This window comes from Podarcis cretensis (assembly GCF_951804945.1).
Source record: "Podarcis cretensis genome assembly, chromosome: 7".
NCBI classification, from domain to species: domain Eukaryota; kingdom Metazoa; phylum Chordata; class Lepidosauria; order Squamata; family Lacertidae; genus Podarcis; species Podarcis cretensis.
The window spans coordinates 3813778-3832926 of record NC_137176.1 but is presented as its reverse complement, the minus strand read 5'-3'; the positions used below and the strand labels follow the sequence as shown (position 1 = coordinate 3832926).

At 40.9% G+C, this 19149-nt stretch overlaps 1 protein-coding gene across 7 annotated transcripts in view; it reads left to right on the top strand.

Annotated features, from left to right (window-relative positions):
- The window catches only part of KIAA0232, a 48479-nt gene that overhangs the window by 1920 nt on the left and 27410 nt on the right, over positions 1–19149 (top strand). For 2 of the 7 annotated variants that reach the window (XM_079983458.1, XM_079983455.1), the window contains exon 2: positions 11008–11517. In XM_079983458.1, the coding sequence (XP_079839584.1) occupies positions 11287–11517 (231 nt within the window). In that variant the 5' untranslated portion in view covers positions 11008–11286. Of the gene's footprint in view, positions 1–1149; positions 1281–1651; positions 1757–11007; positions 11518–12695; positions 12782–19149 lie in introns of those variants that run through there. The other 5 variants (XM_079983457.1, XM_079983459.1, XM_079983456.1 and 2 more) reach the window with 5 other exon arrangements.

Below are 19149 nucleotides of genomic sequence, written 5' to 3'. Positions count from 1 at the left end.
CTTCAGCCGGTCTGCATCTGGCCGCTAAGGCTGGAGGCCTCTTCCTCCCAGGAGGCATCTCTCTTTGGGATCGGGTGTGGCAGCATCAGCAACTGCCCAGAGAACTCTGAAGGAGAGGGGAGAGGAGAGGAAGCTGAGGGAACACTCCACAAGGGAGGGTCTTCAAAAAGGGGTGAAGGGTTCCCAGCTCTGCAAGCAAGGGGTGACATAACTGGATTTCTGAGGCTTAAAGTGCGTTTCCCCACAGGGAAGCCACAGAAAGTGTGTCAAGGGAGCTATGGACTCAAAAAGGTTGAAAACCTCTGGATTAGGGTCTTGTAGTAGCTGAAGGTGACCATTCCTATCCCAAACTGAACCAGAACTTGCTTAGCCCTAAATGCTAGTGTAAAATAATAGGCTTACCTCTGATAGATTAACTTGTTCTAGGATTCTGTCTTGGAATCTGCTTCCATATATTACAGGATTCAAGCTCTGATACTGAAGCAGCATAGTTTTAGTCTCCTTCTAAATGAATTTACTGTTTTTTGTTGGGTCCCCCCCATAAGCACATTTTTGTTGGGTCCCCCCCCATAAATCACATGGAAATGATTGATTAGAAGGTGATTAATAGATCTATGATGAGTATGCACAAGGGACTTAGCCTTAAGAGGCCAAGTAGTCAACTGTGTTATGTCCCAATATACCAAATTAAGTTGAGGAGCAGCATTTTTGGATGGATGGCATAGGTTTCAGGCACTCTGGAGCACTGATGTTTGCCTCTCTTTTAGGAATGAAGCACTTTTTTCCTGAGCATATGCAGAATATCCTACCACATCAGAGTAATAAATCTCTGAACAGGAAGTAATGCATATTTTGTTCTGTATCTTACTATTTGAGACTTCCATTAGAAACAAGTGAAAAGAAACCTGTGATTGTAAAAGGAGTATAGGATCTAAAAAAACTTAACAAAAAGTTATAAATTTATATTTTTATATTTCACTAAATTCCAAGAATTAGAAAATTTCCCTTTCCCTAGAGAAGTTCCTAACTCAGTGCAGAACAGTACAGCAGTGCAGGCACACCTTGGAGATATTGTGGGTTCAGTTGCAGACCACCACAATAAAACAAATACATATCACAGTAAAGTGCATTTTTCCTTTTCTGCTCCAGCCCTAGCCAGTGCCACTCCTGTGGCCACAAGAGGGGTGGTGGCAGCAGCAGAGAGAGGACTTCCTTCCCTGGAAGCAGACAGGCTGCCTGCAGCTGCACCCACGTCCTCCTAAGGAGCTCAGTAAAATGAAGTATGCCTGTATTTGCAGGCTGAATGCTGATAATTTCTACTACTGCCACTGGGGTTTAAATGAGCCCATTTAAAAAAGCACATTTGGTTTTTTTTTCTTGCGCTACTTGTATGCATTTGTGAAAGACAGAAATGGGACTTAACATGAAGTTATATAACGTTTTCTAAATGATTGTTGTCCATATAGTAAGAAGGATTTAGGATTGTATTTCAGCCTTACTGTGTTACACTGTAAAACTTAGTGAATGTAAATAGATGCATTTTTAATCCTCTGTCTCCCACTTTCTTTATATCCATGTTTGAAAATAGTGCTTCTCATATTTTAAATGTCTACTTCATGTAGGGAAGTTAATATTTGATCAATATTGACAGGATTGATGTTGCTCCCTTACCCGCTTCCTGCTGCTTCCTTATGATTGTGGTCAACTGCCATGTGATTGGTTGCTGCTTTGTCTCTTCATGGAACTGGCAAGTTAGGTGGGTAGCTGTGTCAATTTCACAGAACTTTATAGTATGTTTCCTTCAGAAAGCCCATGTATATGAGCTGTTGCTTACATATATGAAACACCCTTTTGAAGGAGGGAAGAAAGAGAATGCCACAACTGAAATAAAACACATCATTCCCAAGCCCTCAGCTATGTCAGTGTCACTGAACATCAGAGATGAAGGAAGAAAAGGTAATGGAGCAGATAAGCAAGCAGTGAAGAAGAGTCCTTCATACTTCTAGGCTTACAGTGAAGCCAGCACCAATCATGTTGTGATGGAATTGCATTCAACTCTCGTTGCAGTGGATTGTGGTCCAGTATCCAGAATAGATTACGGTAGTATCCAACTTAAGTCATATTCAGAGTACACCCACTGAAATAAATAGTCCTAAATTAGTCAAATACCACACATAGTGAAGAAGTGTTTTCTCTTGTGGAAGGGGCATTGTGATAGAATATTTCAAAGCTGGAAAAGTGAAGAGTGGTAATGGGTATTAAGTGAAGTGGTATTAAGTTCTTAAAAATATGAATGTGATTTTCCCCTTAATCAGACTTTGATCCAGAGTCTGTTTCAAAAAATAATAAACCTGTAATTTTTTAAAAAGAAGATCTCTGAGCAGATAGAATGTTCCACAAAGTCATATGCCTGCATATATCTGATATCCAGGCGGAAGTTTTGCTCAGGAATACTTGGCATAAGAAGACTTCTAATTCCACCCACCTCCTATGATGAAATAGCTAGCACATAGTTTTTAAAGTTCATTTGCTTCTTACTGATTACGAACTATGACTGCCAGCCTTACTCAGAAGATGAAGGGCTTTTTAGTATCAATATTTTATTGAAAAGTTTTCAGTTATAAAGAAATAAAGTGTACAAAGAAAAAGGGATGAAAAGAAAAAAGGGACAAAAATGTGTAAAGAAAAAAAACCAATATATGAATATATATGAAAAATACTCCTACATTCTTTTTAAAAATTTGATAGGTAAATATCAATAGCCAACTACATTTTGTAAAAATAATTCAAGCAAAGTCTTTGTATGTAAGCACTTGTCATGGTGTTCTGTGTGTCAGAAGTTTAGAAGACGTTTAGTCATGCTGGCCACATTACCCAGAAAAGCTGTCTGTATACAAACCCCAGCTCCCTCGGCCTGAAAGCAGAGATGTGCATTACATGCCATTAGGGCTGTGCGGTATCTGGTTTTCAATATCACGATATATCGCCAACTAAACATCACAATATCTCGATATATCATGATATATATCTGCGGCAGTGGAGGGCCTTGCCGAGCAGAGGAGGGCCTCACCATGCCCATTCATGGCGGTGGAGGGCCTCACCACACCTCCCTGTGGAAGCGGAGGACTTTGCAGGCATCCCCGGGGAGGAGGAGGGCCTCACTGGGCATCCCCACAGTAGTTGAGGGCCACCATCGCGCCTTTCTGAGATGGCAGAGGGTGCACTACGCTTCCCTGGGGTGGCGGAAAGCTTTGCTGCACCTCCCCATGGCAGCTGAGGGCTTTACAGTGTAAGGAGGTGTGAGATTTCATAAAAATATTAATAAACTTCCATATAATATTTTAAATATTTTTTTCAGCCAATTTAAGAATAGTTCAACTAATTTACAAGGCAAGTTGCATCTACTTCCCCACTCGGAGGTCTAAGCGGAATCTATGCATGCATAAGCCCCACTGAGTTCATCTAAACTTCTACTTTCCTGGTAGTAAGCCTCATTGAATCCAGTAGAGCTTGCTTGTGAGTAGACATGCATTTGCTTGCACTGCTTACCAGCAAACACCCTCCATACCATTCTCACACAGTACCCAACTTCTCATTTCAGCAGAAGGCAACCACTTAAATCTTCTCCCCTCCATTTCCCCCAACACAGAAGCCCCCTCCCCCCAAAAAACTCCATCCCACCAGTCTCTCCTTTTTTATTAAAGGGAGGGAGGGCAGGCAAGCAAAGACTTTGTCTCCTAGAAACAAACAAACAACTTTCCTTTTGTGTCCACCACTGCGTGCAGAGCCATGCTATAGAAAATGTAATTGTAGTAATCTGGTCCATGTGCTTCCGAAAGATTTAATGAAAATGACCTAAATAAGGGAACTTTTTGCTCTTCCTACTGATTAATGATAGTTCTCTGACTCTTGTTAGAGATGCAATTTTCTCCATAGCATAAGTATTTTAACGGTCTCCCCTGGTATTAACAGTAAATATCTTAATATTAAGTGTAAAAATTCAAGTGTTTGACTGGGTAACAGTTATTTTAACAATTTTAGCTTTTTTACATTCCGGTTTTAGGTAACTTTTCAACCATAGTTTTCACTAGTATCTTTCTTTCTTTAACTTATACATAGTTGCAATGAAAAAACCCAAACCTTTTGAAAAGTGGCTTTCCTCCAATCCTTTGGGTTGTCTTTCCTCCTCCACCCCATTTACTCCTCTGCAAGTTTACCAGGGAGATTAGATCTTGAGGATCTTACTAAATACACTTAGTAAATCGGCTGTAGTGGAAGCAGGGGTGGATGAAGGACCTGATAGTTGTCTTGTAAGTTCTGGTGTCCCAGGTAACGCATAGGCTGCTACATTTGTGGTTGTGCAACTGGCTTGACATGCATTGCTTCACCTGTTTTCTCCAGAAACTGCAGTGACATTGGCCTCTTAAAGGCAACATTAGATTCTTTCATAGCTGATGTGGCTTCAGTCATGAACTTGCAATGCGCCCCAATTCTAGAAGTAGAAGCAACTTGACTACATAGAAACCTGAAGGCCCTAATGTTGCCACTCTGATTCCCTATTTTATCTAGCTCATATTTGTGTTCTGCCATCCTCCTCCCAATATGCGTTTGGCCTTAACTATGTCCCTTGGAGGCTTCACACAATGTCTTTTCCTCGTATTCCTAATTCAAGCAGCCCTCTGTGCATTAGTCACAGGTAGCTCCTACTCGGCTGGCTGCTCAATGACAGCATGGTTCTCAGTTTGCCCTTTTTCTCGTGTGTGCGCTTGTGGCTCATCTGAGCAGCTAATTCCACCACAGAAAATAGTAATTGGTTAGTGATGTGATTTTAACTTGTAGTTAAGCTTTTATATTGATCTCTCTGACACTCAGCAATTAGCACAATGAATATAACTTGAGAATATGGCCTTGTGTGAGATCTCTAAAATGGGTTTGCACCAAATCTAGAACGCTTCCTCACTGAAAACCAGAGAAGGTTGATTTCTGTACTGGCAAGCAGTGTTAGAAATCCCTCCAGTCGACAACGGCATTTTGTGACTGACGCATGTCCAATTGTTGGAGATCTCTGGATCCCTCGTTGGCGACTGACATCTCCATCTGGCTGGCCTGGTCCCGCTTATCAAACGCAGTGCGTTCCCTGGAAATCATTTGTTAGGTGAGCGTTTGCAAAGTGATTCTGCAATTTCCACTGATTGCTATGGGGACATTTCTGATCCATTATTTCTCCAATCTTCCCCCTCTTCCATGGTTTCTTCCTGAAATGGCTGTAGCAAACCAGCAGAACTGATTTGTCCGATCTTTCTTGCTCTCTGATTTGTCTGGTCTTACCTTCCTTACTCCCTCCTTGCATGGTTTCTGCCTGAAAATGGCTGCCTCTGACCAGCGTTCAAAATTCACCAGGCACATTTTGCACCTGGCTATCAGCCACTAGTGATCAAGTGAAGATGGCACCTGAAGCAGTGTTAGAAACTCAGATATATAAGCTGGATGCCAAATGGGTCCTTAATCCAAGGCTGCAGTCACCAAGACGGAATATCTGGTTGTCATTTTTGGCCAAGATGGCCTTAAAATCTTACTTTTCAAATGATGGACTAACTGTGATTTCTTCTTTAAGTTCTCAAAGCTCTTAACCTAGCTCAAGGTTGTCATCTGAACTAGCCAGATGCTTAATTGATAATCACAGTCAGTCAATCGTTTGAAAAATAATACCTTAGAGCCATCTTGTCCCAAAATAGCAACTAGACATTTCATTTTGGCAACTGTAACCCTGGTTTAGGGATGCAGGTGGCGCTGTGGGTTAAAGCCTCAGCGCCTAGGACTTGCCGATCGAAAGGTCGGCGGTTCGAATCCCTGCGGCGGGGTGCGCTCCCGCTGCTCGGTCCCAGCGCCTGCCAACCTAGCAGTTCGAAAGCACCTCCGGGTGCAAGTAGATAAATAGGGACCGCTTACCAGCGGGAAGGTAAACGGCGTTTCCGTGTGCGGCTCTGGCTTGCCAGAGCAGCGATGTCACGCTGGCCACGTGACCCGGAAGTGTCTCCGGACAGCGCTGGCCCCTGGCCTCTTAAGTGAGATGGGCGCACAACCCCAGAGTCTGTCAAGACTGGCCCGTACGGGCAGGGGTACCTTTACCTTTACCTTTAACCCTGGTTTAAGGAGCCATTTGGCACTTAGCTTATATATCTGAGTTTCTAACACAGATCTGGAGGTGCACCAAATGGCTCCTTAAACCAGGGTTACACTTGCCAGAACAGAATGCCTAGTTGCCATTTTTCTGCCAGACGGACTTTTTGGTTCCTGGTATCTGGAACACAAACACAAAGAAGGAAGGAAGTGGGCAAACTCTTAATTGTTTGTATATCTGAATCTGTGGTGTGTATAGTGAGCTTTGGGCAGAATTCTTTATGTTTTGGTAAATGATTTTTCACATAAGAAGTGAGTGGATAGTTGGGACCCGTGCATAGGTGCCTGCAACCAGTTATTGAACAGGAAACGCTTTGATTGTTGTTAGCCGCCCTGAGCCCGGCTTCAGCTGGGGAGGGCGGGATATAAATAAAATTTATTATTATTATTATTATTATTATTATTATTATTATTATTATTCCTCCGGCAGCCGCCTCTTCTCTCCCTACTGCTAAACTCTCCTGGTACCAGCTTCATTCCCTCAGCCAGTTTCCCCTCTTTCTAGTGTACCCTTTGTATTTTCAGGCATGCTTTAGGAACAAGACTTCTAAACTAAGCCCTTTGTTAGTGTGTGCTGCCCATTGATTTTGTTCAATATATTTAGTAAATATGCTAATTTCCCTTAGAGACAACATGTTAATTCCCTTTTTGATGGATTAAAATGACTTTCGTGTTATTTATGTGTTAACTCTTGGGTCTGGAGCACATCCAGGTCTCAACATAAAAAGAACAACAAGGGGGTGTCCAGATTGCATGTGAGATGTTTTTATTGCTTTGATATATTTTTTATGATATAGGGGCATACAACTATTTTTATAAATAAATGAACCTGTTCACTTCATCGCAGGGAGCTATGCATCACAGAGAGCTATTCAAACTCCAGCAATCCTCTGCCTGGGCAAACATGGATCACTTTCTGTTATTGTGACATCAGGAGATCATTGTGTGGGAGATAATGATCTGGCCCACTCACCAAGTCTAATTCCCCACCCTTGTGCCAGATAGATGTAAAATAAAATACTAAAAGCTGCTTTATACAGTTTACCACTAGCCCTGACTTTCTCTGCTTATGTCTTCTTTCTATAAGGAAACCCTTTACTAAAAGAATATATATATATATTTACCACAAAATTTATACAGATTTTGTGGACATAAAAAGGAAAAGTTATTTTCTTACTCTTGTGAAGCCATGTAAGTAAGATGGCATTACTTATTCTCTTCCTCCATTAGATCTACTGCCATATAACTTTCACAGGCTTGTAGGAGATGGAGTCAAAGGCAAATCTGTGGGGATCACAAGAAAAGTGGATTCCTCTGTGAAACGCTGCACAATTCAGCCCCAGTCCCCTCAGGCTAGCAGTCACCATGCGCCCTGCAGCTGTCCTTTTTCCTTTGCTGTTGAGAGATGGAAATGGGGAAAGGACAGCTGTAGAGCACATGGCTGAGCACTTAGGCAGCTGTTGGCCTCTGAAGGACATGGAGATCATGCCTTTTAGCCTTAACCTAAATGGACCAATTGACTAGCAGGTGCCTTAGTACCAGACCATGTACTTTGCAGCTGTCCTTTCCCCACACTCCTATTGAGAGATGATAGGGAAAACTGCTAGTGTAGCACGGCACTTGAGCAACTACTAGGCTTCGTCTCTCTCTCTAGGCTAGAATCACTTGGCCAGGGGGGCCAGGGACAGTGGTCGGATATCCAAGCATCCTGCCATGACCCTTAGCTTGTAGGCACAGCAGGGCATCCCAAGCTGTTGCTAGCATCTGTATTCTCCCTTTCTGTTCTTTTTCTAGAGGATCAGAGGAAGAAATTGTCGTTGGGGAGCTGTACACAAGACTATATGTTCTTTTCAGAGAACAGTAGTTTAAAGGGTAGAAGAAAGAAAGAGAGAGTTCCTGTGTGTACTCTGCATACTGGAGCCCTTTTAAGAAGACTTCTGCATTCTAGAGTTGGGGCTCAGGGATTTTTCTTTGCCACTGCAGGAAAGTTTGTGGATTCATCTGGCATCTGGGGGCAAATATGTGCCATAGAACCTCAAATAAACTTTTAGTCTATTCTGTGGGTGAGTGGGAAAATTGAAATAATTAAATATAGTTTATTGTTAAGCAATGGCATGACTTTTCTAAAAGATTTTGAATTAGACAATTTTCTATATCATATTTGACTTGACTGTTTCAATGTCTGTCTGACTGGATTACTTGATGTATGTAAAATTCTTTACTCCCTACAAAAGTTTTGTTATTCGATCTTCATTCCAGTTAAAGATTTCATTGCTAGTACATGAGCCGACAATTTCCTGTTTTGTTGTCCAAAGCCAAAAACCTTTGTCTCAAGAAAGCCAAAGCTGAGACTTCTTCACCAATCTCAAGCACCTTTAATTGCCCTTGTAGTATTTTTAATGCCTTCCATTCTTTCTCCTTAACAAATTCCTTGCATTTTTCATTTTTTATATAATGTTGCCTCTCTTTTTATTTGTTTTCTGGCTTCTAAAGTCTGAAGCAGATATAACCCTGCATGGAAACATTTAAAGGTTTCTCATATTGTGCTCCTGAAATGATATTAATTTGAAAAAACAGCACAATCTCCTGATTAAATCTATCTACTGTATTTGTGTCTCCTAGAAGTGACTGTTTTTAGATCCATATCGTATCAACTTGTTCTGTTACTCTCATCTTACTGTATAATGGAGCAAGAGCTGATCATAGAATCACAGAATCATGCAATTGTAGAGTTGTAAAAGGTGAAAGATTTGTACGATCTGAGGAGAAGCCTTCATCTGTGATGATGAAAAATGAAAATTTTTGAAGGAAATAAAAATAGATATAAAATTAAGAAATGTAATAAAGTACTTAGGAATAAATATAACAAGAAATTTAGAACAAGAGAATTTTAACAAATTAAATAGGGAGATTAAAGAAAAGCTTGAGGAATATAAGAAAATTAAGCTTTCATGGTTTGGAAGAACAAAATAAAAAAATTCCTTCCAGTAGCACCTTAAAGACCAACTAAGTTAGTTCTTGGTATTTAGTTGGTCTTTAAGGTGCTACTGGAAGGATTTTTTTTAATTTTTTTTTGACTATGGCAGACCAACACGGCTACCTATCTGTAAATGGTTTGGAAGCATAGTGATAAAAAAAATCTAGACAAAATTTTCCTTTTAATTATTTGGAATGTTGCCAGTTAAGATATCAGAGACAGAGACAAAGTGTTGGCAAAGTATGATTAATTAATTTTGTAATGGGGATAAGGAGACAGCAGGGCAGATAAACAGTCAAAGCTGAGGAGAAACACACTTTGAAAATGTTGTCTATAAGGATAAAAGAAAATTATTATAAATTAATTTGGAGGTGTTATTTAACACCAGTCAGATTAAATCAAATAAACAAGGAATATTCAGTGTTATGTTAGAGGGGATGCCAGGACTTATGTTCACATGTGGTGGGGGTGCAAATATGTACAATTTTTTGGCAAAGCGTGTTTAAGGACATAACAGAAATCACTGGGTTAAAGCTGACCGAAAGTCCCAAGGTAGCATTATTATCAGTTTATGATGGGGTGGAAGATACAAATTTATTGACAACTGCACAAGTTATTATTGCTAGGACGTGGAAGGGGCAAGGTGATGATAAAATGGAAGAATAGTATAAAGAGGTGTGGGATATAGGTATTAATGATAAATTAACATGCACTATTAAGGTAAGATGGGGAATATGCAGGAGAAATGATTTTGAGGAGCTATGGAAGGTATTTGTAGAATTTGTACTGTTAAAATGCAATGGGGTCAAACCATTGCAAGAGGTGTTGAAATTTTGGGAGGTTGGGTAGTTACAATGGATGGTCTCGGGGGTGGGGTGCACATTTTTATTGTTATTTATTTATTTATTTATTATTACCTTGTCAAAATAAAAAATAAAATTATATATAAAAAAGAATTGTAGAGTTGGAAGGGACCCTGCAGATTACGGTATCTATTCAGCCCCCTGCAGTGCAGGAATGTCCTGTATGGGGATAGAACCTGTGACCTTGGTATGATCAGCACCATGCTTTAACCAACTGAGCCATCGAAATGTGTGATATATTTCTTATTTTAATATTGTAGTCTGTTGCCTTAAGTACTACAGGTGTTGCAAGGAACAAACCAGTCCTTTGAATTCAATGTACTGCAGAATTCTCCATGTAAATATTTTATTATTGCCCACTTATGACTCCCCAAGTATTTCCAAAAGCAAGTTAATAATAAAAATTTTAACAAAACCGAATAGCAGGAAAAATCATAAATACCAAAACAGATATGCTAATTTAATAATGTATGGCAAGCTTGGCTCTTGTGGGATTGGAATCCAGTAAAAGGGAAGGTTAAAAATGAATTACAAAATCACTCAAAGTTTGTTGTTGTCATTTAGTCGTGTCCAACTCTTCGTGACCCCATGGACCAGAGCACGCCAGGCTCAAAGTTTACCACTCCTTTTTTAGAGCAGGAAAGTAGTGCTCAGAGGTTGAGTAAGTTTTACAGGTGGATCACATGTCAAAATATTTAATTGCCCCTGAGCAAAGAATTGCTTTTATCAAGCTTAAAGGAAGATTTGCCTAGAGCAAGGGAAAGGGAGACAAGGTTCCCCTTTCTCAGCTGAAAGTGCTCCCCAAAACTTTCTCTTTTTAGTTTTCAAGCCTATAATGTTCACTTCAATTCAGTTCCTTTTTATAACAAGCCTTTGTTTTTTTCATAAGTGTACATTTCTGTTCCCTTTATACATTCATGTATTTTGCTTAAATTGTGATTTTTTTCTTCATATGCATCACAGCCTCTTTTTTCCTCTTATTTATAGGTCCTGCTGGGGATTTACATCTGGCGTCAATGTGAAATTAAGGTAGAAAAATGCACATAAACATGTGTTTCCTGTTAAGATTTAGTGTACTCAGTGGTTATGCCTGAAGAGTGGGTCTTGTCTTTAGACTGATAACTGCCAGGAAATATAAATGATTATCCTAGAAGTCAAGCTTCTCTCCTCCTTGCTGGAGTGAAAAAAATAACCATCTCCAGGTTCCTACGGAATATCATCTACAGAAAATGCAACACGTCCTAAGGATGACAGTCACCTAGATTCATGCACCCAATCTATACAGTTGTTGTGGATGGTTTGCCATCTGAAAGCTCCTCAAGCTCCTGTCTGGGCTCTGTACCTGTTTCTGAAATGTCTCTGCTTCATGCTTTGGGCCCCGTGCAGACCTGGCTGGGACAAGAGCTAGAAAAATGTGGCATTGATGCCATGATTTATACTCGCTATGTCCTCAGTCTTCTACTGCATGATAGTTATGACTACGACCTGCAGGAACAGGTATTTGCATATTTTGGATATTGTTTGAGTGAAAAACGAATGCATGTTTTCATTGTGTGACACGTGTTTGAAATTCTAAATGTGTTAACTGATTTCAGATTCCCATTCGAATAGCAAATATTGGGTATAGAGTGGTTACACTAGACTTGAGGGTTGATTGACTGGCAACCCAAATCTTACAGATGGAGGAGGGATAAGAAAGGGCAGATTTTAACAATTCTGAACAACCTTTTTTTTAACCAAGGCTGTCCCTGATCTGGAACCACATATCCCTGTCTCTGTAGTAGCAGAGGTGCTTCTCAAGCTCTCCCCACCTTGATTGCATAGACACATTACAAATGCACCCCCTAAAAAAAAACACTGCAAAGGGTGGATCATCTGCTTAAGTCCTAATTGATAGATGAAGCTTTGGGCATCAGCCTTTAGGTGCTGTCTACAAAGGCTGGAGCTTGTTTGTTTTTTACTCAAATCCTTGTTGCCTAGTCCCTTCCTTAATTTCCTTTTGTGTCCCAATTCGCTTCCCTTTTTTTCTTTTCAAATTTATTATTTTCAAATTTAGACATTAAGCCATGTTTAAACTTTCTTAGTTGCTGTTTGGCATGAGGTGTTCATTGAATTTGTGGGGTTAGAGCTGTCCAGAGAAGGCTCATTGTTACTTGCAGCTTTAATTTGCCGCTTTTTGAAAATTGACTCGTATATTCCTTGAACCCATTACTTGGCAGTCAGTGGAAGAATATAGGAGAGGTCCATGTGTCTATCTACATAACCCAATTGCATGTACGAACTTAAACTTGTTCTGCAACTTGAAAAAGGAGAACTTACAAGGGCATTACATGAGCAATGGTGATGATGGAAAGGAAGAGGGCACTTCCTGGGCAGCAGGATTTAAATGCTCCTGCAATGGCACCAGCAAATGCAGCAGGAATAGCAGGCAGACATTACTAACATGGCAGTCAGTTGGTGCAGGCCATACTGTTCCGAAATAGAACTTTTACCTGTTTGGCCAGGATTGTGCCAGTCTATTTACCAGAAAAGAGGCCCTGGATAACAGCTTGGCTGGCAGTTGTTTTGGCACAATCCGTATGCCGTTCTAACCTCATGCCTTTTATTTGTTCCTTAAGACTGGTGCTGTATGTTGCTAGCCTCAAGTAAAATGTTGGCACTGTTTTACCAAATAGATCACAATTTATTCCTTCATCTGTGGTGTGGGAGATACCAGCAGTGGCAGCAAATGGACACTTGACAGGCCAGAGCCAGAATGTAGGCAAGTGTGACATATTCAAGTATGGGAGTAATAGTCACCTACGTTAGTAGTTATTTTGTGTGTGCGTGTGTGTGTGAGAATGAATGAATTATAATGCATTTTGAAAATGTGATTTATAAATGGTCTCCAGTTAGATGATGAGAATGTGGCTGGTTGTCCATTTTCTACCTGAAAATTTTAAGAGGTTTGCACACAGGAGTATGAACCACAAGGTTCCACTATTGGTCTAGGAGCTGGCACCTAGTCTCTCAACTCTGCAAGCTTGTATTTGCAGAGCCTGGTGCTCAAAAATAATATAGGTCTCCTACAGTGGAGCTTAATAACATTAAAGGAAAACAAAAGTTAAGGCCATTGCTGTGACCTGTGAGCTAGGACTTGTGTTGCTTTGCTCAGGACCAACATGGCAAAGTTGACAGACAAAGCTGCTTGAGGAACACTTTTTCCAACCTCGTCTCCATGCCTCTGGGTCCCCTGTATTGCACATGGATAGCATAAACACTCCTGTAGAGTTGAGAGAGACTGAACACTAACAACTAGACCCCATCCAGTCTCACTCTTGTGTGCAAACCTCTTAAGACCTATGGTTTGTTAAGGTATCCACTTTTTTTCACTTGGTTAAAACTTTCTCAAAACTATTAAATTGTTTTTATCATCTGTTGCTATTTTACTGATTTTTGTTTGTCCAAAAAATCTATTTTAATATGTTTATGCTATACTGTTTTTGTAGTATCTTTCAAAACCAAAAGTAACAGGTTTCCAGAGTGGGAAAGATGTTGCGGGACTAAAACTTGCATTTTGCCTGACTGTTGGCCAGTTCTTTTTAATTATAGTTTTCTTACCACAATTTGCAAAAGACAGCGAGAAAAACAATAATATACTGGAAAGCCATTCTAAGTTCCTTATTTAAAACAAATTAAATTTCTCCATTGATCAAATATATTTCTGTTTATTTAAATTCACCCCACGTGTAATCCTTGTAGAATCATAGAATTGTAGTGTTGGAAGGAACCCCAAGGGTCATCTTAGTCCAGCCCCTTGCAGTGCAGGCATCTCAACTAGATCATGCATTTCAGATGGCCATACAACCTCTGCTTAAAAACCTCCAAGGAAAGAGAGTCCACCACCTCTCATAGGAGTCTGTTCCACTGTCAAACAACTCTTACAGCCAGAAAGCTTTTCCTGTTTTTAGTCAGAATCTCCTTTCTTGTAACTTGAATAAATTGGAGAAAACAGGCTTGCTTCATTCTCTGTGTGATAGCCCTATATATATTTGAAGATGGCTATAATATAATATGGGGACACGGGTAGCGCTGTGGTCTAAACCACTGAGCCTCTTGGGCTTGCTGATCAGAAGGTTGGCAGTTCGAATCCCCACGACGGGGTGAGCTCCCGTTGCTCTGTCCCAGCTCCTGCCAACCTAACAGTTTGAAAGCATGTCAAAGTGCAAGTAGATCAATAGGTACTGCTCTGGCGGGAAGGTAAATGGCATTTCCGTGCACTGCTCTGGTTCGCCAGAAGTGGCTTGGTCATGCTGGCCACATGACCCAGAAGCTGCCTGCGGACCAGTGCCGGCTCCCTTGGCCTATAGAGCAAGATGAGCACCGCAACCCCAGAGTCGTCTGCGACTGGACCTAACCATCAGGGGTCCTTTACCTTTTTACAGATTATGAAGTAACCCTTCTGAGAATGTTAGTGCTGATGTGAAAGCAACCAGCAGTTCCTCAAACAATAGTCTAAATGCCACCCTGATAACACTGGGATTGCCCTTCTCCCCATTCCTCTAGAAACATTTTTGTGTTATGGAGTATGCCACTCCTCTACTTTTTGTCCATGGCACAGCTCCTTTTAGTGGCAGATAGCCACAATTTTTTCATCCCAGAGTATAATTGGGTATTCTAATCTAGCATCATTCCATGGGGATATCTGGGAAGAAAATGCGGCAGCCACCAATGGAGTCCCTGATGGCAGAGTTGGAGTGTAGAGGTCCCAGTAGGGATGTAAGTGGGAACAAGGATAGAATGGAAGACTCAGGGAAGTTTGTAAAACTAAAGATGTGGTAGATACGTGTGTGAATGTTGTGAAAAGGGATGGGATTGCAGTGTAGTAAACGGAGAAGGGGTATCATGTATTTTGAGCAATAAGAGGGGCAAATCTCTTTCACTTTGAAGTTTTTGATAGAGGGCTAATATGTGACAAGAAGGTTCAGAGAGAAGCCTGCAACTATTTGGATTAGAGTGAAGAGGATAGGATGAATTTTTGCTTTGCATTATGTAGATAGAAGCACTTTAACACAAATAGAATCTTCTGCTTTTTGTTCATCATATTTAGTGATCAAAGATGAGGCTTATGCCTGTTTAACAGGGTAAATGTTGATGCCAGTGGATACAGACAGCAATTTTGGATGTAAGACGATCGTGTTCTTGTATACAAAGTTTGAGGTGGAAGTTAGATGTAAGTAAGTAAAAAGATGGCTGTTAGTAAAAAAACCAGATGGGCAGCCATATGTGGAATGGGATGGAAGAAGGATCATAGGTAGAAAAGATGAGCTGTGTGCCATCATCATATAGATAACCTCATAGAACTGAGTTGGAAGGGACCACGAGAGCCATCTAGTTCAAACCCTTGCAATGCAGGAATCTTTACCCAACATGGGAATTGAATCCATGACCCTGAGATTAAGAGTCCCTGAAAAGCCATAAAATTTGAAGGTATTCATAGACTGTGCCAAGAGAAACTTCCTCCCACAGGGAAGACTTCGATCAAGCACTGCCTTGAGGAGAACCAGCTGAGAACAATACGTTAAAAAAAAAAGGAATGAAGGAAGTTGCAGTGGAGAAAGTGGTTGATGGTATAGAAGACAGCAGAGAAGTTGAGGAGCATACATACAGTGTACCATATCAGTGGAGAGCAGCCAGAAGTTGAGATAACTGTTCAGAGGGAAGGAGGGAAATTAGACAGCAGGTAGAGGAGCAGAATGAGTCAGAAGAGGGTATGGCAGCTAGTGGTGTGTATGAATGTGGTGAGGGAGGAACTTAAATAGACTGAAATGTTGGTGTGGAAGATAATGTCAGAGGGGATGACAACCTTTGGTATACTGTGATGTGCATACTAAATGCATTGAGGCAGAAATTGTTCATATCTTCCATGACTTTGATGCTGCTGTTGATGAGTACAGATTATAGATGTATCCAGCACATATTTGAATCAAAGTATTTTCAGATGAGTTTCAGCTGTTGGGGTGTAGACAAGATTCTTCGACCAGTTTATTGTATGCTTGATCTTTCCCCCTTGTTTTATATCAAGAAGGGAGGGATTGGCCAGCTAGGTCAAAGACGAGACGAATGCCTCACTTTGTGGAGGAGTGCTTCCATCTTTGAAGGAAGTAACTATAAAGCTGCACCTAAAGAAGCTTTTGTGGATCAAGAAGTTAACAACCACTAGCCAATTGCTAGTACAGTGGTACCTTGGGTTACAGATGCTTCAGGTTACAGACTCCACTAACCCAGAAATAGTACCTCAGGTTAAGAACTTTGCTTCATGATGAGAACAGAAATCGGGTGGCGGCGGCAGCGGGAGGCCCCTTTAGCTAAAGTGGTACCTCAGGTTAAGAACAGTTTCAGGTTAAGAACAGACCTCCAGAACGAATTAAGTTCTTAACCTGAGGTACCACTGTATTCCCTTCCTGAGCAAGGTTGTTATGGAGTTCCAGATACTCTTGGATGAGACTGGTGACCTGAAATCTGATTGAAATGAATTCAGATATAGTTTTGGCACAAACACCACTTGCTTTGTCTTGATGGATGACTAATGCTGAGAAACAAACAAGGAGGGTGTGTGACCATGCTTATTCTCCTGTACCTCTGAGCCACTTTCGGTACAGTACCTTGGTTATCGAACGCCTTCGTACTCAGATGTTTTGGCTCCTGGACGCCGCAAACCCAGAAGTTAATGTTCCAGTTTGCGAATATTTTTTGGCAGCCAAATGTCCAACGTTGCTTCCATGGCTTCCAATTGAGTGCAGGAAGTTTCTGCAGCCAATCGGAAGCCGCGCCTTGGGTTTCAAACCATTTCAGGAGTCAAACGGACGCCCGGAACAGATTATGTTTGACAACCAAGGTACAACTGTACAGTTAAACATAGTATCCTTCTGAAAGCCTGTTTGTGCTGGGAATTGGGGGCAATGTATTATAGTGGTTCCATTCTTCCCTGGGTGGTCAATTCTAAGCAGTGGTGCTAGGGAAGTACTGTTAACCTCCATGGCTTCTATGCTGTGGACCTCCACTGGGTTCTACCTACTGGGGTGGGAAAGCTGAAACACAAATTACATCTGGCAACCAATGTGCTGCTTTGGTTTCAGATAGTAAGTACATGGGTAGACGAGTCTAAGAAGCCCGGGACACAAATGTTCACGACCCTCTAGCAGGTAAGGTGGCTCATTTGCCAGAAGTAATGAATTTTGCTTTAGCTCTCAAAACTTATATTCAATTTTGACCAAACTAAGCCTCCTAAAGCAAAATAGACATCAGGATTACCCCCGCCATCGTAGAATTGTAGAGTTGGAGGGGACTTCAAGGATCATCAAGCCCATGTCTTGCAAATACAGTGGTACCTCGGGCTAAGTACTTTATTCGTTCTGGAGGTCCGTTCTTAACCTGAAACTGTTCTTAACCTGAAGCACCACTTTAGCTAATGGGGCCTCCCGCTGCCGCCGCGCCACCAGAGCCCAATTTCTGTTCTTATCCTGAAGCAAAGTTCTTAACCTGAAGCACTATTTCTGGGTTAGCGGAGTCTGTAACCTGAAGTGTATGTAACCCGAGGTACCACTGTATGACTATAAAATCTTCATCACCCACTTACTCAGTTTAACAGCATCAAAGATGAACAAAAAGCTCAATAAGTTTTCCTGGACGCTCATTTTACACCATTCTCTTGGCTAGCAACTGGAACAACTGTTGCTTGTTTTCATTAACACGTAGGAATTGCTTAAATTGCATTGGAATTGTAGTGTTTTTGACTTGAATACTGAAGTCACTTCCTCTTGATTCTCAAGTATCTGCCTTCACACTGTTACTAGAGTATCAAACACCATATCTAGTCGTGAAATATCCTTCAGTTGATTATTGAAATATGATTTAAAAACACTTTCATAGTATTCTGAAAATGTTTTGACATTGCCCAGATTACGTTTGTGGATTACAGCTGCTCCATCAAATATTTTAACTGTTAGATTTGGTTTGCTGTGATTAAAGTTGTCATCACATTTTGATTGAATACAGTCTATAATTTCAGACTTGTTGGTTGGTTTTTGGAGTTTTCCATCATCTGAAATGGAGGGGGGGGGATACAATTGCTTTTCATAGGAGAAGAAAGCATCAATGTCACCATCCTGTACTTCTGATATGGCATATGCTTTGCAGAACCAGTTGGAGTCTTTTAGCAAGTTAGTAATCTTGGACTCTGTTTTACTGGTGCTTTTTGTTCTATTAAAAATGTGAAGGTTGCTCCTTGGAATAACTTCATGAATTGTATTTTGAACTTGATCAAGACGAGGCATGACATATTCTTCACACTTTTTCAGTCCTATTGTAAATGCCTCTGAAACACACTTGACAGCTTTGACACTTAGAATTACTTTTGAGCCCCCAATTGACATCAAATCAGTTTCTTCAAATGGATTTCCTTGTTCAGTTAAGATGTTGATCATTTCTTTGACATGGACTTAAGAACCTTTTCTCAAATCATCCCTGACCACTGGTCCTGCTAGCTAGGGATCATGGGAGTTATAGGCCAAAAACATCTGGAGGGCCAAGTTTGAGGAAGCCTGGGTTAGCATGCACACGCGTACACACACACATATACATACATCATAGAACAGCAGGGCAGTGTATAATGAGAAAAAGCAACACTCCATTAAAAAGAGTACACAATCATTATAGTGTTTTAAACAGCTGCATAGTTCTGTTGGCATAAAAAGTCTTCAAGGCTTTAAAGGGTGGAAGAGTGTTCTGCAGTATGTGACTGGCAACACTAAATGCCCCCATTCTAGCTGAGGACAGTCAGACCTCGGTAACATGAGAACGACTAGCAGTGCATCTATAGATGATCTCAGTGATCCAGATGGGGTATAAACACTCAGCAGCTTATGGTGCTGTGAACCCAAGTTGTTCAGGGCTTTGTATATCAACACCAAGTGCCTTGACCTTGACAGATTAGAGAACTGGGCCAAAACAAACAAAATGAATTTTAACAGGGAGAAATGTAAAGTATTGCACTTGGGCAAAAAAAATGAGAGGCACAAATACAAGATGGGTGACGCCTGGCTTGAGAGCAGTACATGTGAAAAGGATCTAGGAGTCTTGGTTGACCAC